General features: G+C 39.5%; 1 protein-coding gene across 2 annotated transcripts in view; it reads left to right on the top strand.

Annotated features, from left to right (window-relative positions):
• The window catches only part of LOC130835676 (ATP-binding cassette sub-family C member 4-like), a 175,740-nt gene that overhangs the window by 95,549 nt on the left and 55,535 nt on the right, over window positions 1-24,656 (top strand). For both annotated transcript variants that reach the window (XM_057707374.1, XM_057707373.1), the window contains 2 exons: window positions 3,095-3,174; window positions 20,586-20,736. In XM_057707374.1, the coding sequence (XP_057563357.1) occupies window positions 3,095-3,174; window positions 20,586-20,736 (231 nt within the window). The remainder of the gene's footprint in view (window positions 1-3,094; window positions 3,175-20,585; window positions 20,737-24,656) is intronic.

The raw sequence follows: 24,656 nt of genomic DNA, 5'->3' as shown, positions 1-24,656 counted from the left end.
ATCACAAGCGTTTAAATTATGCCTTTAACATTTTTGACGTATATTTTCATTGTTGCCATATTGCTACTTTGAGAAGTTAAAAATGACTAGGGGGACCACAACATCCATAAGAATATGTGGAAATATTGTCCATTTGATTTTAATGTTCCTAAAGCAGAACTGATTAAACAATAACCCATCCTCTTGCCCCTGAAAGTGTGGTCTGGGAAATAGCAGAAAGAGCGTCACCTGGCAGCTTGGAAGAAATGCAGACTCTTTTCCTCCCCACTAACACTCCTGAACCGGAATCTGCATTTTGACAAGTGGAGCTTCCTACAGTGCCTGGTAGACTTTCCCAGGTGACATGATGCTGTAGAACTCGAGGTCAGAGTCATCATCTCACCTTGCTGGCTGAGCACCTGTTAACTCACCTGGCATTGTGACTGGGTTCTTTCACCTGCATGAGCCCATTTAATCCTGAGACTCACCCTCTAAAGCAGGCGTTCCTCGAGGCTCAGAAAATTTGTCACTGAGCCTCCAAAGGTCACTAAAAGACAGTTTCTGGTGTCTGTATTTCCTATGCCTGAGATGGAAAAGTTGAGGCCCAGCCTGTAATGGCCTGGCTTGGCCAAGAGCAAAAGCCTCCAGGTGCTCTACCTCCTGGCTTGGGCACGTCCTGTGCTTCAGTGAGCCAGGCACCCTCTGGAGGACAGCAGAGCCAGCTCATCCCAGCAGTGGAAACTCAGCCCCCAGCCCCTGGTCATTCTCATTCCAGTTGTGTCTTGGTGTAAAGGGCCTCGGGAGGAAGTCACCTCTGACAGAGGTCAGAAGAGGCAAGTAGAGGCCCCACATCTCACCTGCAGGCTGGCTTCCTGAAGCCTCAATTATGAAAGAAGTTCAGTGGCCTAGATAACATTTCTCAAGAGTTGCTACATCAAAATAGACTCTCTCTCTCTCTCTCTCTCTCTCTCTGTGTGTGTGTGTGTGTGTGTGTGTGTGTGTGTGTGTGTGTGTGTGTGTATAGCTTCAGTTTCTTTAAATTTAATCATAAGACTAGTGTCGACTGAAAAACAAAATGTACAACCTATAAAGTGAGAGATATGTTGTATTCTGTGGACAAAACTGAGGACTTAAGCCTGGGACACAGCATCTCAGATATCTCTGAGTGACTGCTCTGAACAGGCAAGGTGGGGACCAAGGATACATGGGCATTTTTGCAACAACGACCAGGTAGTCAGAACATCAAAAGATTACTGTCGATAAAGGAAAACCAGACATCTTACATTAGGTAATTTAGTGCTTTTCTATGTATGGAAAATGCAAGAGTCTGGGCTCACTGAAATCATTCCTTTGATGTGCACCTCAGCTATCTGGGGCCAGTATCCTGTGTTTTTTCATCCTGAGTCTCCTCAGGGTGCACATCAGGGGCATCCTTTCTTTACTGATATGGGAGGTGGCATTTTAAATTCACAGTAGATATTTATCAGAAATTAGTTCTCATCTTCCAATACTGCAGCCTTTAGGATATACTACTTTTGTGGATTCTGAGAAGGGAAATAAAATCAATGATGATAAGTGATTTTTAGTCATTAAGTAATATTTCTGTTTTCCTGCCTACATCTTTCTGGCCTTGGATGCTTAAGCAGGAATCTGTGTTTGTCACACCTGGTGCACCTCTGAAAATAATGACTTCTTACCCCAGTAGCAAACTTACAACTTGAAAATGGCAGGAATCCTGGATTTCCCAAAATATGAGGTGCTGTGTACCATCCTGAAGGGAAAAAAATTACAGAGTTTGTAATTATGTTTATTTAAAAATATCACTTAGCAAAATTAATTTTGATAACTAGAGCAAAATTAGTGTAACAATTAGGATTAACTTAAGTATTTTGCAACTGTTTACTTACTGACTTAGCACTTGGAATGAGTCTCAGATGGGATGGATTTAAAAGGAAGGAACATTCTTAAATCCATCAGCCCTTCCTGATACTGCCAGAGGATTTCTCCCTCCATTCTTTTAAAAATCAGGACTCAGGACTTCCTAGGTGGCGCAGTGGTTAAGAATCTGCCTGCCAATGCAGGGGACACGGGTTCAAGCCCTTCTCTGGGAAGATTCCACGTGCCATGGAGCAACTAAGCCCGTGCACCATAACTATTGAGCCTGTGTGCCGCAACTATTGAAGCCCACATGCCTAGAGCCTGTGCTCCACAACAAGAGAAGCCACTACAATGAGGAGCCTGCGCACCACAATGAAGAGTTGCCCCCACTCGCAGCAGCTAGAGAAAGCCCATGTGCAGCAATGAAGACCCAGCACAGCCAATAAATAAATAAATAAATAAATTTAAAAAATAAAAATAAAATAAAAATCAGGACTCAATTTCAACTCCCCATCCGTTGCCATTTGGTGGTATTTTTTTTAATATTTATTTATTTGTTTATTTTATTGGCTGTGTTGGGTCTTTGCTGTGCTCAGGCTTTCTTTTTAGTTGCGGTGAGTGGGGGCTACTCTTCATTGTGGTGCGCAGGCTCCTCATTGCTGTGGCTTCTCTTGCTGGGGAGCAGGGGCTATAGGCATGTGGGCTTCAGTAGTTGCAGCACATGGGCTCAATAGTTTTGGCTCATGGACTCTAAAGCTCAGGCTTAATAGTTGTGGTGCATGGGCTTAGTTGCTCTGTGGTATGTGGGATCTTCCTGGAGCAGGGATTGAACCCGTGTCCCCTACATTGGCAGGCAAATTCTCAACCACTGTGCCACCTAGGAAGCCCCAGTGGTGGTTTTTTTTTTAAGAACTTTTATTGAGATATAATTGACATACAATAAACTGCATATATTTAAAGTGTACAATTTGATATTTTTTTGTTATTAGTAATGTATATATGGTAATCCCAGTCTCCCAGTTCATCCTACTCACTGCCATTTGGTGGTATTTTTGTTTCTCTTTAGGGGTCATCCTGTTTTCTCTTTCTTTACCACTGACATCAGCTTATTTCATATAAATCTGTAATGTATTGAATACATACACTTTAAAAATATTGTTTTGATTTGTTCATGAATAGTTTCTTTTAAAGGGCCTGTTTGGGGAAATGAGTGATTTCTCATGTCCTGTTCTTGCAGGAAGAATTTTAAATCGTTTCTCCAAAGACATTGGGCATATGGATGACCTGCTGCCCCTGACATTTCAAGATTTCATCCAGGTAACGTAACAGTCCTGTCAGAGTTCTCATAGGGAAAAGCAAAGTGCCTGTTTTTCATGGCCTTTTCACCAGGGATGATGGTGGGTCTTTTAGCTTGGTGATGTGTCGTGTTATCTTAAGTAAAAGGCCATATTTGCAGAATAAGGTGCGGTTGTGATTGGGAGGCTGAGTTAACATGAGTAATACCTGGTGTAGGAGCAGCTGCACAGTCACGTCAAGGTTGGTCTGAAGCAGCAACATGCTTGGTGAGTGGTTCTCCCTCTGCCTTCCAGGGATCTGGCCTGGCTTCCCTTTACTGTGAGCACATTTCATAGCAGAGAAGCAGTCACCTCTCACGGAAAGGTAGCCTAGATTAACTAAATTATGCATTGTGTTACCATAGAAATGTGTATTTACTGCACCTTTTTTTTTTGATAAGGCCAGATTTGGTTACTTACAAAGAAAGATTAGTAATAATAAGGTGAAAATAATACTTGATCAAGGACAGTAAAGAGTAATTATTGATGATACAAGGCCTTTAAGACAGTAATTAGAGTATGGGATCAAAGTCATCTCAGAAAATGTCTTTTTTGTTTTTGTAGTGAGTTTTTCTTTTCACACGTTGATTGCTCTGTTTTAAGGTGTCTTTAATAAAAAAAGACAAAAATATTCACAGAACTACCTTCTATCCAGCCTTTGTTTTGTCTGTGAACTCGAGGTTCTAAAGAATCATGTTGGGTTGTCTCAGCTCTCATCTCCTCATTCAGTATCGTTGCTCATGTAGGGTGTTTTTTCTGTTATTTAATTCTGTCTGTTTTTTAGTGATTCAGGCTCTGGCGATTCCCAGGTGTTCATTTTGGAAATGAAATGCATTTATCAAAAGCTGCCCACAGAAATGCAGCAATGAATATCTGACTGCAGACAGCATAGTCTATGGGCAAAGGCTTCCACTGTTTACAAATGAGAAGTAAGCTGAGACTCACAGACAGTACTTTTACTGCTAACATGTCTGATTTTTTTTTCTTTTTGGCAAAGTTATTTTATGAATGTGTCCTGCTGGGTTTAGCTACATTATTTATCCCCAGAAGCAATCTTTCCCTAAAAACAGTGTCACATTTTGAGAGTGATTGTTAATTACTTTGAAAAGATTTTGTGAAAAGTTGTGTTTCTTTGCTGCTAGAAGCTAGGCCGAGGTTGGGTTTCCAAAGCTGGCTGGCCCTCTGTGTGCTTAGCACGTGGTTAGTTAGCCGTCATAATCAGAATCCATGACATATTTTTGCTTGATGTGTAGAGGGACAGGGAGTGATGCTACCTGATTTCAGTATAAAACATTCTCAGTAGTGTGAGGAGAGAAAATTCTAGTGTAGCTGATTTCTAATCCCAGATATGCCACTTATAGTTCAGTTATCTTGAAGTTTGGGACCTCCAGGTGGAGGCTCCTAAAGGTCATTGGAAGCAAGAGTCTGGTGTTTGAGAGAGAGACCTGGGATGCGTGTGGTGCCTGCATATTCTTCACTGATCAGGTGGTAGTTGAGTCTGTGAAGATGGATAAGATTGCCCAGAGAAAATGAAGCATTTTTAGGGACCAAGATCAAAAGCTTATAGAAGCCTCAGTATTCAGAGAGAGAGCAGAGAGAGAAGGAAGCAGAGGAGACACACAGTGAACAGCAAGAAAGAGAGGAGGAAATAGGTGGGGAACTGAGGAAGGACAGGTCTGTTCCGTGCAAAGAAGGTAAGTCCATGGAAAGTTGTTGGTTGATTTGGAATCAGGAGGCATCTGGTGACCTGAGGAGCCGGTTTCAGATGTGAGGAGGCCAGAGTGCAACGGGCTGCAAATGGATTGGGTGTGGAGGAAGCCGAGGTGAAGGCAGGCTACTCGTGGAAGGACTATGATTGGAGAGAGGCCCATCTGGAATGTAGGATCTGAGAAGTTGTTGCTTGTTGGGTTTTTAGTTTGTTGGTTGGGGGTGTGTGTGGTATTTCCCTCTCTCCCTCCTTCCCCTCAACAAACAGGGATTAGAGTTGAGGCCCTGAGGTTGATTTGTAATCAAGAGGCATCTGGTGACCCAAGGAGCAGGTTTCAGATGGGAGGAGGCCAGAGTGCAAAGGGCTGCAAATTGAAGAGGCCTGGAGGGAGTTGAGGAGAAGGCAGGCTACTCCCAGAAGTAGCCTGAAACAGGAGAGAGGCCCATCTGGAATGTAGGGCCTGAGGAGGTGTTACTAGTTGTTTAAGTTTTCAGTTTGTGGGTGGGGGGTGTGGTAGTGGGTGATATTTCTCTCTCTCCTTGCTTCCTTTCAATAAACAGGGATTAGAGTTGAGGTCCTGAGGTACAGGGGTGAGCCAGGCATGAAGTCCCCCCAAGGAGAGGGAGCCATCTAGGAATTCATCTCTTGCTACCTTTGGAATCCTAATTGGGCAAGTCCCCTGGAGGAAGTCCTAGAAGGCAAACTGGATGTGGGGGCTGGAGGAAGTTAGGGAGCCTGGTCCAGGAGGTGAGCGGAGCTTCTAGGAAGGGACTGCCTGTGGGTGGAGGAGGGGGCAGGAAGTGCTGCTGGAAGCAGAATTTCCAAGTGGGAACCAGTGCCAAATGTGTTCGAACTCATTTTTGATGATTCTGCTCATCCTTGGTGTATTTCATAAGCTTTGGAAGATACTTGATTATTTTTATTTTTAATTATTGCTAAAGTGTTTATTCCATATACTTTTCCTTATCTAATTCCTTCTCATTCCCTTAAATGAATCCTAGACAGTTAATATTTTGTAGTAGTCCTGCCAAGTATGGGCTAATGAAAGCCCTGGACTCTGAGTAGTTGTCCACAGTGCAGGACAGTCCATCCCCTCAGGCAGTGTCATTCAGAGACCACATCCCAGCAGAGGGGCGATCACCAGTGTGTACACCATCATGTGCACTGACTCATGACTACCAGATATGTTTGCCATTCCAAAGGAAGAAGGAAGGCAGGCAGCATAAAAAAAAAAAAAAAAGTATGTAGTGTGATTCCACCTGATAATCATTTATGGTGTCAGTAGCTTTAACGTGGGGTGGAGTGGGGAGCCCTGCAGTCTCCCTTTCCAAGCCTGAGTCCTAGCTCTCCCTCTTCCTGTCTCTGACCCACAAAACCATGCTCTCCTTCTCTATAAAATAGAGAAAGTAATACCAACTTCATAAGGTTTGCTGGGAAGACAAAATGAAGTTGTTTTAAAGAAATTCTTCACATAACATCTAAGTGCATGTTGAGCTCTAAATAATGGGTAATTATTTTAAAATATCACATGTATTTTTAAATAAGAGAAATAGTCTGATAATGGCATTATGTTGCATTAAAATTATTGTTACAGACAATTTCCAGGCCCATAAATAATTCTCTCATGAGTTTGTATCACAGAGATTCTAGGTTTGTAACCCTTGAAGATTTTAATGGACACTTTCCCGTGTAGATGCAGAGAAAAAAATTATTTTCAAAATAGGCCATTGAGCACTAAATAATGTAAGTTTCATACAATTTCCCAAAGTCCAAGATAACATTGAGTAAGGAGTCTCCATTATCTACGATTCTTGCCATTAAAATCCTCACTTCCAAGTCTTACAACTACTAAAACAAGTGAAAATATATGTAAGATACAGAAGTTGGATTTAGGGGTTTTAATTTTTTTGAAAAAATATTTGGGACTGCTCTAAGCCTGTGAACTTACACACAGCTGCCCTCAGCAAAATGCTCTAATTTATTGAGGAAAACTGAATCGCAAAACCTTTTTTTCCCCACACCTTACCTACACATACACACTAATCAACAGCTTGACTGAGCTTAAATAACTGACTTTTCACATCCTTTCATGGACACAAAGGGCTCATCCTGAGGCTGTTTGAGCCACCAGTGCGTGGTGGTCCCCCACCATGAAGACCACCATGGAACGTGCCACTCCCTCCTCACCACACACCACACACATTGAATGCAGCTTTGTGAAGTGAAAATGCTCAAGAAAAAGAAAATGTGGAGGAGGTGTCCTCAGTCATTTCTTTCCAGAGGTAGGAGCACAGAGAAAAAGCTGCTGCATCTAGATATTGAGCAAGCCTGAGATTTCAAGTGTGATATGTTGGGTCACTTGCTTTTATGGAAGGAAAGAGTGAAACTGCCTTTACTTGTCTCAGTACCACTGATGCTTGCATTTCATTGTGTAGAGATGTCAGGAAAAGTGTGTAGGAAGCATCCCAGCCTCTTTCACTGAACAGGAACTTTGTCATTTTGAGATTTCAGTGGTGTGTTGACCCTTCCCCCACTACCTCCCTCAAATCCCCACTGGGGAAATTTATTTTTATTGTGTATTTAATACTAGTCCTTTGTGAATATTGTCTTCCAATCTATGGCTTGCTTTTTTACATCCTTAATTTTCATGAAATATAATGTTTACCATTTTTTTTTCTTTTGTAGTTCCTGTTTTTGTATCCTAAGATGTCTTTGTATATCCTTAGAAACGTGAAGATACTTTCCTATTGTTCTGTCTGTTTAGTAATTGATGCATCTTGCATTACTTTTTTTGTGTATGGAAAAATAGTTAGTGGTTGAAGTTTATTTTTTTCCAGTTATTCTAGCCACATTTGTTAAAGACTTTTATGCATTAAATTGGCACCTGAGTTAAAAATCATTTGACTTTATATGAGCAAGTCTCTGTCTGTGTATTTTATTTTGTTCCACTGATCTGTTTCTTGATTATTGTACATTTTATTTTTTAAGGTCTTTATTTGAATATAATTGCTTTACACTGTTGTGCCAGTTTTTTTTCTGTACACCAAAGTGAATCAGCTGTATTCATACATATATTCCCATATGCCCTCCTTCCCGCGACTCTCTCCCACCCTCCCTATCCCAGCCCTCTAAGTCATCACCCACCATTCAGTTGATCTCCCTATTTTATGTGGCAACTTCCCACTAGCTATCTACTTTACATTTGGTAGTATATATACGGCAGTGCTACTCTCTCACTTTGTCCCAGCTTCCCCTTCACCCCTCTGCCCACCCCGTGTCCTCAAGTCCATTCTCCACATCTCCATCTTTATTCTTGCCCTGTCACTGGGTTCATCAGAACCACTTTTTTAAGATTCCATATATATGAGTTAGCATATGGTATTTGTTTTTCTCTTTCTGGCTTACTTCACTTTGTATGACAGTCTCTAGGTCCATCTACCTCACTACAAATAACTCAATTTCATTCCTTTTTTATGGCTGAGTAATATTCCATTGTATATATATGCCACATCTTCCTTATCCATTCATCTGTTGATGGGCATTTAGGTTGCTTCCACATCCTGGCTATTGTAAATAGTGCTGCAATGAACATTGGTGTACATGTTTCTTTTTGGATTATGGTGTTCTCTGGGTATATACCCAGTAGTGGGATTGCTGGATCATATGGTTGTTCTATTCTTAGTTTTTTAAGGAACCTCCAAACTGTTTTCCATAGTGGCTGTACCAGTTTACATTCCCACCAGCAATGCAGGAGGGTTCCATTTTCTCCACACCCTCCCCAGCATTTATTGTTAGACTTGAAATCCAGTAGTTTAAGTCCTCTAACTTTGTACTTCCTTGTCAAGACTGTTTTGATCATTCTAGATTCCTTACTTTTTGCTGTGAATTTTAGAATCCTTTCAATCTGTTTTTTTAATAAAAGCCTGCTAGAATTTTTATTAATATTTCCTTTTAGCTGTAGATTATTTGAGGAGTCTGAATCTTAACAGTGTTGAATCTGCAGTTATGAATATGGTATCTCTTTCCACTTATTTAGGTCTTCTTTAATTTTAGGAATGTTTTGTAATTTTTAGTATAGACATCTTACACTTCTTTGGTTAAACTTATTCCTGAATATTTGATATTTTTTTCCATTATATTGATTACTTTTAATACCATTTTTCAACTGCTTATTGCTAGTGTATAGAAATACAGTTGATTTATTTGTGAATTCACTTTCATTGTCTGGAGTTGGTGGTGGTGTTTTTTAAAATTCTGTAGGATTTTGTACATATACGGTCATGTCAGCTATAAATAATGACAGCTTTACATCTTCATTTCCAATATTTATAACTTTGATTTCCCTTTCTTGACTTACTGTTGTGGCTAGAGCTTCCAGTACAGTGTTGCGTAGACATTGTTGATGAGATCAGACATTCTTGTACTCTTAGGGCAAAATCTTTCAGTATGTTTTCATTACTAATGATGTTAACTGTGATTTTTCAGATAGATATCTGTTATCAGATTGAAAATGTTTCCTTTAACTCCTAAATTACAAAGAATTCTACTTTTTTCAAATCAAGAATAGGTGTTGAGGGATTTCCCTGGCAGTCCAGTGATTAAGACTGGAGTTTCTTACTGCAGGAGGCACAGGTTCGACCCCTGGTTGGGGAACTAAGATCCCACATACCACATGGTGTGGCCAAAACAAAAAACAAAACAAAACAAAAGGAATAGAGGTTGAATTTGGACAAATTTTTTTTTCCACAACTCTTCAGATAATCATAGGAGTACTCACTTTTACTCTATTCTGTATTATAGTGATTGGTATTTGAAGGTTAATCTTATATTCCTGAAATACACTCCACTTGGTCATGATATAGCATCTTTTTAAATTTTTTTTTATGTATCACTGGATGTAATTCATTAATATTTTGTCAGGAATTTTTGTATCTGTTATTATGAAGAACATTGGTCTGTAATTTGCTTTTCTTGAAATATTTTTCAACTTTGATATCAGAATTATGCAGACCTCATGAAAATATGTGGGAAATGTTTCAATTTTGTGATGGTCAATTTTATGTCAACTTAGCCAGACTACATTCCCCAGTTATTCAATCAAAAGGTAATCTAGATGTTGCTGTGTAGGTATTTTGTAGATGTGATTAAAGTCCATAATCTGCTGACTTTAAGTAAGGACGATTATCCTAGATAGTCTTAGTGGGCACAGTTAATTCAGTTGAAAGGCCGTAAGTCTAAGGCTTCCCTGAAGTAAAAGGAGTCTGCCTGTGGATAATAGCATCAGCTCCTGCCCAAGAGTTCCATCCTGTCCTTTCTAACAGCCAGCCAGGTGGATTTGGGACTTGCCTAGCTAAGTTTGATTATGGAGTGTTATCTTTTTTATATTGTTAGATTCAGTTTATTGGTATGTTGTTTAAGATTCCTAAGACAGTTTGGTTTGTAATTTTTGTTTCTTATTAATGTCTTTATCTGGTTTTTATATCATGGTAATGCTGGACTCAAGTTCCCTGAAAGAGTTTGGTAAAACATTTTTACACAATGTATTTGTGAAGCCCTCTGGGCCTAAAATCTTTTCTGTGGGAAATTTTAAAATTATGGATTCAATTTCTTAAATCAATATGGAATTATTCAGATTTTCTATGTCTTATTATGTCAGTCATTGTATGTCATATTTCAAGACATTTTCCTTTGCATTAAGGTTTCTAAATTTATCAGAACAATGTTTATTACATCATCTTTGTAATGCCCATGGTATCTCTTGTGTTATCCTCTTTTAATTCATGTTAATGGTAAATTTCCCCCTGCCTTTTTTTTTCACTTCACATTTCATTGGTGCTTTCAAAGAATCAAACTTTGTGTTTGTTGATTTTTCTGCTTAGAAGTTAGTTTTGTATTTCATTCATATCTTCTGTTTTCTTACTTTCATTTTTGTATATACTTTAATATGCTTTTTTAAAAATTTTAAGATGGATTTTAAAATCCTTGATTTTTAGCCTTTTTTTTGTAAGACATTTTTGTTAGAGCATTTCTCAGTTCACAACAAAATTAAGAGGAAGATATACAGATTGCCCATGTATCCTCTGTAGCCTTTAAAAAAAAATGTTGAAAACTGTAAATTTACCTCTAAACATAGCTTTAGTTCGCAACCCTGAAATTTTAATATTAGTAGATTTTCATTTTTTTCTATGTCAAAATACTTTCTAATTTTATTCTAATTTTGAACTAGATGGTATTTCAAGTGTGTTATTGAGCTTCCAAACATTTATTGATTTTCTAGTTACCTTTTTGTTACTGATTTCTAGTTAAATCCATGTAGGTTAGAATATGTTCTGTACAATTTCTGTCCCTTGAAGTTTGTTGATTCTTGCTTTAGTATAGCATATATGTAATTGAAGAGAATGCATTATGTAGTTGATGCAATATTGTGTATTTCTTAATTAGGTCAAGTTTGCTAATCATGTTTTCTAAAATCTCTTATAACCCTATTTTTTATCTGCTTGTTTTATCAGTTATTGAGGTGAGTTTAAATCTCCCACTATGAGTATGAAATTGTCTATTTCTCCTGATTACAGTCAGATTTTCCTTTATATATTTCAGAGCTATGTTATTAGGATTATATAAACTTAGATTTTTTTAAATATCTCCTGGATAAATTGACCCTTTATTCTTATGAAATGTTTTCCTTTATTTCTAGGAGGTTTTCCTAACTTCATGTTCAGAGTAGTGTAGATAGATCTCCAGTTTTCTTTTGGTTAGTGTTTTTGTGGGATAGCCTTTTCAATGTTTCATCTCCACTGTTATGTGTTGTTATTAAGATTTGCCTTTTGAAAGTACCAAATAGATGGACTCCGGTCTTGAATTTCATAACAAGCTTTAACCTTGAGAAAAGGTAGAAAGGTACAGCAGAAACTAACACAACATTGTAAAGCAACTATTTTCCAATAAAAATTAATTTTAAACAAAGGTAGAAAGAAAGCTATTGATCAATGAGATATGCTGAACACAAAGGAGGAAGTGCACTACATTTCCTTGATGCTCTCTGTTGTATTGGTTAACAAACTGTAAATCAAACGCTGCCATTCACTCTTCAGTGGACTTAGCTGTGATTCTCAACTGGGAGCTAATTGAAGGATACACAGGTCCCAGAGCTGGTGTGGTTGTGAAAAGATTCAAGGAAGCCAAATGAGGGATGAAGAGTGTGATTAGTGTGTCCCAAGGAAAGGACAAGTTTAGAAAAGCTTAGTCTTAGGGTTTGTATATCTCTCCTTATACAGATAAGATACACCAATGTTCTATAACGTTCTGATTTAATAGAGTTAACTGAGTTGGGTGAGGTCAAAGGAAACAGAGGTGATAAAGGAGGGATCTGGGAACCAGAGCTAATATCTGAACCTCCTGAGATGTGCAAGGTACCGTATCAGCTTACATGCAGACTCAGTACTAACCCTATGTTGGTATTAAGCTTAAGAGCTTACATTTAAAAGCCTTCCATGTTTTTCCTTTTGCTTCTCTTTATCCTTTGATTGAAGGGTAATGAGTATTTTCTGATAGGAATTACATTTTATTTCTTAATCCTTTCATAGTTTTCTGTAGCCTGTTCAGAATTTTACTGCCTCCCCAAGAATCTTGTGTTAGCCAGCAGCACAATCTATGTGATAGTCATTTCATTGAAAGTTTATTTTTTTAACCTCATATGTTTCCAGAATAAATAGGTAGAATCATCTCTTCTACACCCACATTAGTAAACAGCTTACTGATAGAAAAAATCTAATCATTTTTTTTCCTCTCCAAATCACAAGGAAGTTTGTTTTCCTGCCAAGAAGTGAATCTCGCTTTGTTTATTGCACTTAAGTTATATCTTCTGCAAACTCAATGATAGTTTAAGGCAATCTGGATGATTTGTACTTATTAAAGCTTGAAACAGAATTCTTAAGAGTCTGACAACAGAATAAAAAGCTTTGAAATTCGTTTGAGATGTTAGCAATTTTAATGATCCCAATTTTATTTTTTAGCACTGTAAACAAATAATAAAAGTACTGCCTACTGATTAAGTGGCTTTATGATTAAATATGTATTTCACATTGTGCCTAATATAGGTATGAGAGCAAGCAAGAGAAAATTCAAATAAGAGTGGAGAGACCCAAAAGTATGGATGGCATATTTATTTGCATAAAATAAGAAGAAAATATTTTTACTGATGTTTATAGAAAACATGTTTTTTTGGCACAAGCTCCACCGAGACTATCAGGAACACAATCCCTTGGAATTAAGTTTATAGTAACATGTAGACAGATACGTAGGAATTCCTACAGGACAGGAGGCAGTTTGGAATTTATTTTATCTTAATATACTTATAATCAATATTAATGCTCTGCTCTGTTTCCTTGCTTTATTCACCACATGACACACTGCTTTGGTTTTTATTAATAGGTGTAGTATTTATCTTAATTCTGATTATAACTGCCTGATTTTGTTTTGGGACTCTTCAGTCTGTCTGATTGTACTCTTGCTCTTTATTATATTTGATTCTAGCTTTCAGAATTTCCCAGGATATGTGTTTGTGTGTGTGGAGGGTGGGGCAGTTTTGGAATATAATTGCTTTACACTCTTGTACCAGTTTTTGAGGTACACCAAAGTCAATCAGCTGTATTTATACGCATATCCCCATATTCCCTCCCTCCTTCGACTCCCCCCCACCCTCCCCGTTTCGGCCCTCTAAGGCATCATCCATCATCGAGCTGATCTCCCTTTGTTATACAGCAACTTCCCACTGGCTATCTGTTTTACAGTTGGTAGTATGTATATGTCTATGCTACTCTCTCATTTCGTCCCAGCTTCCCCTTCAACCCCTGCCCGCCCCCAACCCCGTGTCCTCCAGTCCATTTTCTACATCTGCATCCTTATTCTTGTCTTGTCACTGGGTTCATTAGTACCATATTTTTTAATTTTTTGTTTGTTTCTTATTTTAGATTCCGTATATATGAGTTAGCATACAATATTTGTTTTTCTCTTTCTGGCTTACTTCACTCTGTATGACACACTCTAGGTCTATCCACCTCATTACATATAGCTCCATCTCATTCCTTTTTATAGCTGAGTAATATTCCATTGTATATATATGCCACATCTTCCTTATCCATTCATTTGTTGATGGGCAATGAGGTTGCTTCCATGTCCTGGCTATTGTAAATAGAGCTGCAATAAACATTATGGTACATGTTTCTTTTTGGATTATGGTTTTCTCTGGGTATATGCCCAGGAGTGGGATTACTGGATCATATGGTTGTTCTATTTTTAGTTTTTTAAGGAACCTCCAGACTATTTTCCATAGTGGCTGTACCAACTTACATTCCCACCAACAGTGCAGGAGAGTTCCCTTTTCTCCACACCCTCTCCAACATTTGTTGTTTCCAGATTTTTGGATGATTGCCATTCTGACCGGTGTGAGGTGATACCTCATTGTGGCTTTGACTTGCATTTCTCTGATGATTAGTGATGTTGAGCATCTTTTCATGTGTTTGTTGGCCATCTGTATGTCTTCTATTGACAAATGTCTATTTAGGTCTTCTGCCCATTTGTGGATTGGGTTATTTGCTTTTTTGGTATTAAGCTGCTTGTATATTTTGGAGATGAATCCTTTGTACGTTGTTTCATTGGCAAATATTTTCTCCCATTCTGAGGGTTGCCTTCTTGTCTTGTTTATGGTTTCTTTTGCTGTGCAAAAGCTTTTAAGTTTCATGAGGTCCCATTTGTTTATTCTTGATTTTATTTCCCTGATTCTAGGAGGTGGTTCAAAAAGTATCTTGCTTTGGTGGATGTCATAGAGTGTTCTGCCTATGTTTTCCTCTAGGAGAGAATTCATCTTTCTTATGAAACTTTCTTTAGTTCTTAAATCAACATATGTTAGTGTGTTCTAGTAGCATTTCTAAGACCTTTTAATGATCATTCTGGTCTGTGAGCTGACCAGGCTTTTATTCCCTAATTAGCTGGGAATCTAGGACTGGTCCCCTAATGGGAGAGAACAGATACAACCACAAGAAACCCAACAAAACTAGAAAATGCAGTTGGGGGAAAACATATAAAAAGGGAGTATATTTAGATACTAATTTTTAATATAAATTTTATCTCTATATGGGATACAGTATCAGGTAGAAATTAAAAGAACATGTTTGGGGTCAAAATGACTGAATTATCTGACTTTGGGCAAATCCTAAACCTCTCTGAGCATCAGTTTCCTGCTTTGTAAATGAAGGGGATAGTCCTTCCTACTCATATTGCTGTGAAAATGAAATTAAGCAATGCCTGTGAAACACTAGAGAGCTGGGGCACATGGCAAATCTCATGAAATGTCATCCATTATTTGTATTTGGGAGGGCAGGGTAATCATCATTTCTTTGGTTGTCAGGTAGATCTAGAGAATTATGGAATTTCTTCAGTATTATGAGAAAATTTCCATGGCTTCTAGCAATTAAGCAGTGCCTTATTTTTTATATTTTTTGATCAGGCAGGTTTTTAAACAAAACCATTAACATTTTTCCCAAAGATTATTTATTTAGATACTACTGTGATTTGTCAGGAACAGCTGCTCAGAGGACAGCATCCTTTCTGAGGATGAGAGGTGCTCATTAGACTTCCCTTCCATAGGTGGTGGTGACAGGGTCCTCTGCCTTAGTTATCCTGACAGTCAAACCAGGCTGCTTGCACCAAGATGCCAGCCTGGAGTGGACACAGTTGTATTTCCTGGGGTTCACTAGTATATGAAATCTAGCTTTTGTGCTTCCATTGGTATCAACATACCAGTTCATGGTGCATAAAATAGAAAATGTCAAATTGATCTTCTCTTTGGAATATATTGAATAATCTGGTTTGATTTTGTTGATTCAGAGGTCCACAGTTTTTTTCCTTAGTCTCCCAGAAATGCTCAACAGTTTCATAAGAGTAAGTCTTCACCAAGAAAAGGCAAAACTTGAAATAGGAAGAGGATATGGAATAAGAAAGAAACATCTCAAAAAATGCTGACTTGCTGCCATATCCCTAAGGTTATGAATCTTTGGAAGAAGATACAGAGCATAGAGACTGCGGTAGACATGAGGTTTATTGGTCATATTATTTTAAAAGTGCATCTTCAAAAAACATAGATATGATTTTTGCTCTGACCAGAGAAAAGCCACAGTCGCTTTGGTACATACAGTATCGTCACCACATCTAGGAAAAGTAGCACCTGCTCTGATACGTCCTTGGGTACCAAGCTGTTCCAGTGGTTAGAATGAGCAGCCTCTTAGGGTCCAACTTCATGAGATTCTTAAGATTCTTTGAGCCCATAAATCTGTTAATAAACCATCCCTCCTCCTCTGGCTGCTGGCATCCAGAGCACACTGAATGGTGGTAATAATGGACTTAGAATATCTATTTGTTATGCATGAACTGGTAAGCACTTCATGTGCATTATCTCATTTAATTCCCACCACCATCCTTTTATGTTATTGGTATATCCTAGTTTTTACTAAGTTGAGAGTACTTACCGTCCCTGTTAATATTCAAGAAGGTTAGCCTTAAACCCTGTCTCAGCACAATACGCAAGTAATGGAATTTCCATGCCAGGTGTAGGCTGTCATTCTCTGCAAACTAAAGAATTATTCTAAATTGTGAAACGTCACCATGCACTCTTAAGTGACAGATTTCATCCAAGAATTTTTTATATTTGTTCATGTGGAATCATAGACTTTGGATAGAATTTCCCAAATGGTGTGCGCCAGATGGGTTATAAGCACATCAACATAATGATTCCCCTTATTTCTTTAAGCAAAGGACTTGGGTCACTTGCTTTGGGGCCAACATGCTTCTTGCTGTGTACACATCATTGTCTCTGTGCCGTAGTGAGACAGAGGTACAGAAGCACTGACCATGAGAGGTGGGCCATCAGACAGGCCTGAAATCCAATCAGATGGGGGGAATTATGTGTCTAGCTTGGATTAGACTCCTTGAAATTCCTGGGCCTGTGGAAGGAAGAAATGAGATTGACTTCAAGGAAGGGATGTCTGTTGTGCACCAGAATCTTCTGTTTCCTTCTTCAGATGTTGGATTTTTGCTTAGATACTATTTTTGTCCTCTACCAACTTCTATAAAGAGTTTGAGACATCTGGCAATAAAAATTTTACAAATGTCTATATGTAAATACATCCAAGTGTGAACCCATACATTGTGTATATATGTTTGTATAATGTAATATCCAGTCCACTATGATACTGCCTATAATATGACCTACAAGTAGAAATAAATCTCTTAGAGAAAGCCTATTTGAATTGCTTCAGAATTTAGGGGCATGAAATCGGAGGGACCTAACCTAACTAGAGATCTTTTGAGAGCAACAGTCACCAGTCTTTAATGGGTACCCAAGGGAAAAGCATTGTCACAGCTCCTGTGGAGCCCTTCATTTTGATCTTATCTCTGCTTCCCAGGTAATCTGTCAGGCTGGGTTAGTCATAAAAGGCCCTTAACTGAGTAGAAACAGATTATTGAAACTGGTAAATATTGTCCAATCAAATACTGTGAATCTGCTAAAAAAACTATAATTTGGATTTTTTCCTAATTGACATTTCAGCAGGCTTTTTTCCTGACAACCAACAATGGCACCCCAGTGACTCTACTTAAGACTAGATGTAGTAGGAGCTGACAGGACCCCTCCCTGTGAGCATGAAGGCTGTATTAGGGTGGGATGCACAGTTAATCCAGTAGCTGTAAGAAATCATTCAGCTGTAGCTAAAATAGGAGTGAGGTCAGACAGCTCTATTTTTTTCCACTTATGATTGGAATTTGTTCCTTCAGAATTCCATTCCTCTTCACTCTGAGTTTTATATTGATACCACGGCAGAGATGGGGAGAAACAGGAAAAGCACATGGGTCTCCATCCAGGTAATGCAGTTTGGTTCACAAGGGCTCCTGGCCACAAAGTCACAGTCCTGGATGTTTCCTCCTCCTTCCAGGCTCCTCCTGCCTGCAGCTGGTTCTCCCCGAGTAAGAACTGCTCCTCACTGTCTCCATGACACACAGTACCTTCCTAGGAAAACTTACGCCAACTACTTATCCTCTCAGCTTCATGTTTCTTATGTGTAAATGGAAATGACAGTACTTGCCTTCCTCATTCACAAGATGGTTGCAAGGATCCTCTGATAAAACAGATTTGGAAGAGCTGTGAAATCATAACCCAGTCTCTATAATACAGGCATTACCCTGCTAATCCATTCCTCAGAGACACACTGGGGCCGGCTGCACTGGGTGACAGTGGTGGGGAAGGTGCTGGGCTGGTGAGCACAGGATGCAGGTGCCGGTGCTGAGAGGACACAGAACAACCCTAGTTAACCCAGACATTCATTTCAACCTTCTCCCTTTTGGTCAAAATTTCTCTCAACTGTGATTACTACCTGCAGATTATTCATGCCACTCATTCCGTTTGTTAAACCAACCTGTAAAAAATTTAGTTGTCAGTCTCAGAATTCTCAAAAAAGTGTTCACATATTCTTCCCTGTGTTTCCCCAGCACTCTGCCCTGTGCAGGACATCATGGATTTGTACCCATGTGAGATTTTAAACTTCAGAGGCCTTGGCCCAGGCTGTGTGAATCTCCAGATTCCCACCATTTGACCCCCCTTTCATAGCAGACAGACACTAGGTGTTGATTGCATTCCTTTCTCCTGAAGCTGAACACCATGATATCACTTTTCCTGATAAAGATGGATGCTTAAATCAGCATCATCTAATGTTCAGTTTCTATTCTTCCTGCCATCTTTTTAGATTAAGATCATTTCCCAAAATAAAAATCACATTATGGAATGAGATGATTATTAAATGAATGTTCATGGAATTCTTAGCACAGTACCTTACATACAGTAAACATCTGGCAGATGGTATCTGCTGTTGTTATAATCATTAGCCTTTGAAATGGACATTATAAATACTCAGCATAATGAGGAAAAGTTGGCTGTGTGTTGGGTGTAAGCTTAAATATGTCATAATGGCTCATAACCTGGGCTATCCAGGTTTGCGACTTATGCTTTGCAGTCTCGCTCAAGTTGCTTTTCCTCTCCCTGTGCCTTAGTATATCCATCTGTAAAATAATACTATTATTCAATAGGGCTATTGTGGGGAGTAACAAGTTAATATACGTGAAGTTTTGAATGTTCGCCCATGTACACAGTCAGCACTCAGTAAATATTAACTATGGTTCGAAAACCAAGAAAGAAAGAGGAATTCTGACATCCAAAGATCTACATTTGAATTTTTCCTACTTTTCTGGACACTGAATTTATAATTAACCACTTCTTTATCCCTGTATTTATAGCTGAAGCTTCTGGATTCCTCATCTGTGATACCTGCTTGTTCATCTCTCTAGTAACACCTACTGACTCATGATAGTTTGCAATTCAAGTCTTACTTCTGAGTGTCAAATATTCTCATTTGTTAAAAGTAGTAAAGCCTGGGACTTCCCTGGTGGTGCAGTGGTTATGAATCCGCCTGCCAATGCAGGGGACGCAGGTTCAAGTCCTGGTCCAGGAAGATCCCACATGCCGTGGAGCAACTAAGCTCATGTGCCACAACTGCTGAGCCTGCACTCTAGAGCCCTCCAGCCACAACTACTGAGTCCTAATGCCACAACTATTGAAGCCTGTGTGCCTAGAGCCCATGCTCCACAATAAGAGAAGCCACTGCAACGAGAAGCCCGCGCACTACAGCAAAGAGTAGCCCCCACTCACAGAAACTACAGAAAGCCCTGTGTAGCAACAAAGACCCAAGGCAGCCAAAAAATATTAATTAATTTTTAAAAAGTAGTAATGCCTGCTTCATAGGGCTACTGAGTGTATCACAAGAGCTAATATCTAGAAAGTTCTTATAGTGTTTGACACATAATAAATACCATGAGGACCACCTATTATTTTATTTCTTTGGATGGGAAAACATTCCGTACCGTTCAAACACATCTTTTGAGGTAAGGAATTTAATAACAAAAAAGAAAACTCCAAAAACAAAAAAAATTAAAGTTTATCTTTAAAAAAATATCCTTGATAAGGAGGGCTCTGCAGCTACAAGGGTGAATCAAAAATTATCGGCACTCCGGTTATATTAAAACTTCTCTTGGCCGCACTATCTTATCAGCGCTTTCCATTCAAGGCTACTGTCTCCCTAGTCACTACTGTGCAGGTGTGAACGTGTTACATCAGTTTATTTGTAACTGTGGTGCGAGCAAAAATGGATGCCCCACTTGTGATTTGCATGAAAGAAGAGCAGCGCGCAGTGATTCATTTTTTTGTGGTCTGAGCATGTACCTGGTGCCATTATTTATCAAAGACTTTGTGCACAGTATCGAGAAAGTGTTTTGTCATGAATTTGTGTGTATGAATGGATAGAGAAGTTCAAGGAAGGTCGCACTAGTGTTAGCAGCCCTACGAGGATGAAGATTCACTTCTGATGAAGAAGTGAAGACAGCGGTGCATTCGTGGTTGGCAGCTCAGCCTAAAACATTTTTTAATGAGGGAATACGAAAGCTTGTTGACAGATGGACAGAGTGTATTGAAAAGCAAGGGGATTATGTCTAAAAGTGATGTATTTGTCTTTTCTAAAAGTTAATTGAAATAAATTCTCAGCCAGAGTATAGATGATTTTTGACTCAACCTCATATTTTTGCTATTTCAGACATTTCTACTTGTGATTGGTGTGGTGGGCGTGATGGTGGCGGTGATTCCTTGGGTTGTGATACCTGTGATTCCCCTTGGCATCATTTTCTTTGTTCTTCAGCGATATTTCTTAGAGACGTCACAAGATGTCAAACGCCTGGAATGTGCAAGTGAGTACAGAGCTCTCAGGTTGGGATGGCAATGCAAGCTGGCTTTCATTTATGCTGTAATTAACCAGAACCCTGAAGTCTTGCGACTCTGTCTTCTGGAATTTCTCACTGTCAACATTAGGTAATCGAATATTATGGCCACTGTGAGTCAGTGTGACCCTTAAGGCAAATGGAGCTGGTGGTGGGTCAGCTGCAGCTTTACAGTTTAGCACAAGGAGGATGATTGTGAGCACCATGAGGACAGGGACTATTTCTGTCTTGTTCATGACGTACTTCCTAACAGACCAGCCATTTAGTAAACATTTTTCTAAAAAATAAAATATTTCATCCTGTTGGAACTACAGTAGGAAAATAGGGGGTTTTTTCTTCCTCTGAAGTTACTAGAAATGACAAGGAAAGGAAAAGATTAGTAAAAGGAAAGGAGGCATCAGGAAATATACTCATATGTCAGAAATGATACATTTGAAAAATACATTCTTTCACATACCTAAAAGATGGCCAATAAGTTGCAGTTGTTAAATGTTTTGAAAAGATAAGCCCTGTTATTTTCAGGTTTTGCAGTTTATTGTCACCAGTATTTGGGGTGATGCCACACTGTTTGTGGTCCCCCCTCTCCAAGGCTGTTCATATAAATGATGCTGAAAATAATCCCCTTAGGAGGACACAGGAGGCAGATCCATTCAGTAGGCATTTAGTCTATTACTCCATCCAACTTTCTAGCTTTAGAATCATGGGGAACACATTTTATGATTCACCATTCTATTCTACAGGTAATCACAGAGGATGAAATAATTCAGAGCTTATCTCACTAATGCACAAACATATTTCATCAATATTAAAACAAAAAAACCATAAAGAAAGTAGAATTGTTATATATTTTTTAAAAAGGTTTGAGGACAATAGCCAAAAAGGAAGGAAGGAAGATGTTTGTATCAGAAACCTCAACCATGGATAGTTACTGCAAATTAATACCAACTTAATTTTCTAGAAATGAAGCCAAGAAGAGAAACATATTGAGTCCCATAGTTGTTAGTATCTACTAAGTGGAAAAAAATCTAAGTTCATCAGTACAAAGGAGATTTTTTATTGTGGCCTTTGAGTGTTTTGTTTTTAATAATAAACTTGTAAGAGGAATTTATCCTAAGTATTTGCATAATGGATAGTGGTTGTCAGTTTCATAAAAGCTATTGAAAACTTATCAGTCATCAAGAGAACCAGCTAAACTTCTATGAGGTCTGGTTTTTTGAGGTGTTTGGATGGATGGCAGAGCAGTAAAGTCCAGATGTGTGTGATGTTCTGCTGATGTGACTTAGTAGGATGGTAGGACCTGGGGAGGTAGAAAAGTAAGTGATGAGACCCATCCAGTCTTCTGTATAGACAAGGCTTCAGATGTTTTATGATTTGAGGCTGCTCATGAAATGGAGTCATTCAGCAGTTTTGTTATAAAGCAGATCTTTGGTATATTCAAAGAGGGATTGTTCCAGAGGGAACACTTGACAGAGATTTTTGCTTGGGGTGAGGGCCACTTCCCATCCATATGGCATTGGAGAGAAGGGCACCTCCTGAGGCTTTTTTGAAGAAGTAGTACCAGATTTTCTCAGTGTTTGATCAGGAGAGTCTGAGAATTTTGGCACCATCCTTGTGTAATATTGGGGGTTTTGTGTCCTGGTAGGCTGCAACAGTGTTAGACAATAAATTCAACCCAGATCCCCCCTCCTCCGCAACCCAGATAACTGAATGTGGGACGCAGTTGATTAGAACTGTTTATGTTCTCTCTCTAGGTAGTGGGTCTCTGCCATGAATAATACTGCTATTTTTCTGTAACTGATAGTATATCTTAAGGTCACTGCTAGAGCCAACGGTAAAAAGAAGGACATCTAATTGCGGTGGCCAGAAGGCATAACCTGCTTCATCCTTGTGCTCTGAAGGATATTAAAGTCCTGAGGTTTAGTTTAAGATCCTACTGCTTAGCTGCCTTTAGAAGCTTAGGCTGACATTTGTCATCTTAATGACAAACTTGCAGCTGATTACAAGGGGTTTATTGAGTGCATTTTTACAAAAGTGAGCATAGCAATAGTCACAGAACAGTGCATAAAACCAGGATGGCGTTTGGTTGCCTTTCTCTAGCCAGCTCTTCATTTGACAGTGCCTGAATGATGAAGCCATATCCAGATTCTGTTTGAAGTGTGCTGTGATCAACTAGCAATGTCTGCCACAGGCATTGCTAGTATAGGGGTTAGCACGTGTGCCACGTGTATTCCGACCTCAGATCCTCCAGTGTGCTGTTTTAAGGGGCTCTCATGCCAGATTCCCAGGGACTTTTTTCAACCTCCAGTGCTTAATAAGATATCTAGTAGTGGTGAAGGCTGTTGGATATTAGCTGAGTAAGATTTGGGGGGTTTCTGAACATAAATAACAAAGTCTGGAGAAAAATGCTAATCACACATGGGCATCCTTAACCCTGATTATCCTCCCTCTAAGACACTGCAGCTGTGATTAAAAGCACAGCTTTGGGAATAGGACAGATTTGGATCTGACACCCAGCTCTACCCTTAGGATGGTTAATTTACTTAATCTTGGGAAATGAGTGTTCTTAATCCCTCAGTGTCTGGGGTTCTCATAAGGATATCTTGAGTCAATGCTTGTAAAGTGCTTGTAGGCTACTACCAAAGACACCGGAACCTTGAACATGAGGGAATAAAGAACATATGAACAACTAGCAAGTCTCACGTAGCATGAATGATAACGTGTAGCAGGGCTTGCATGCAGTTCCCTGCCCTCCCCCTGCCAGGGCAGATCTGCAGCCCTTGGGGTATGTGTCCCCAAGAGTCCTCAGGGTTGTGGAAAATGCAGCTGTCAGTCTTGTGACCTGTAGGATTACACGTCTGTGGCTGTGGACTGATGTCATGGCTGGTACATGGTCTGCTTCAAGATAGGGAGCTCAGTCTTGTGGCGAAAGGATGCTACATTGGGCAAGATAACACCAGAGCCTCGACATCCCCTCTCCCTCTGCACTAGTTCATTTTCTCTCCAGACTCTCCAGTTCGCTCATGTTCACATCCTGCTCAGCCTTAAGTGGGCTTTGAAAGAAACAGGATGGCTTTTCATGGGTCCAGATTCCCTCTGGACCACTTTAACTGTTGGGTATGAGGTGAGGTAGGTGATGGGGTCTTTGGGTTCCCTGGTGTTTAAGCTGGGGTGACGCTGATTTTTAAAGTCGACCCCAACTTCCATCTCTGCTGGAGAGAATCACCTGCAGCTTTGATCTCCAGCTGAGGGAAGCAGGTGAGGGAGGCCAAGCTGAAGTTTCATTTCAGGACTCTCCCGGGGTGAACAGCTCCATCTGCTTCTTCTCAGAAGCTTTGCCTGTGATGAATAGTGTTGACGTCACAACATTTGCTCTGGAAATGAGAGCCTGGTTCTAGTGAGTTTTCTACGCTCTCTGGAGCTGGACTCTTGGCATCCTCTCGACAAGCTAATGGGCCCCAAAATGCACCTTTGCCATCCCTGTAAGCACCTTGTTTCCAGACTGACTGAGTTCTGGGGCCAGGATGGGACACTGGCTGGGGTGCAGAAAGGCTTGTACAGAGCTCCCAGCCTTTCTTTTATGGAGAATGAGCTCACTCTGTATTCATGTTGCATCTTAAAGTGCAAAGTTATAGGAAGATAAAATAAAAAGTTACTCAGTAGAAGGGAAAGAGAGAGCAGTGTGGATGCTGGAATAAGAACACAGGCATACAACTGGATGACCAAAACCACCACCGAATCACTTTTGGCTCTTTGCCTGAATTAAGTACGAAGGGGAAATGTTAGATCATGTCCTGGTTCAGAGAAGATTTCTTTCCTTACAGCAGTATCACAGGTGAGAGCCCCTCACAGTTAAGTTTCCTGATCAGACATTCCAGTTGGAAAGAGCTCCA

The sequence above is a fragment of the Hippopotamus amphibius genome, chromosome 14 (assembly GCF_030028045.1).
Source record: "Hippopotamus amphibius kiboko isolate mHipAmp2 chromosome 14, mHipAmp2.hap2, whole genome shotgun sequence".
Classification (NCBI taxonomy): Eukaryota; Metazoa; Chordata; class Mammalia; order Artiodactyla; family Hippopotamidae; genus Hippopotamus; species Hippopotamus amphibius.
Note: the sequence above shows the minus strand (reverse complement) of the source record. Positions and strands in the feature narration are given on the sequence as shown.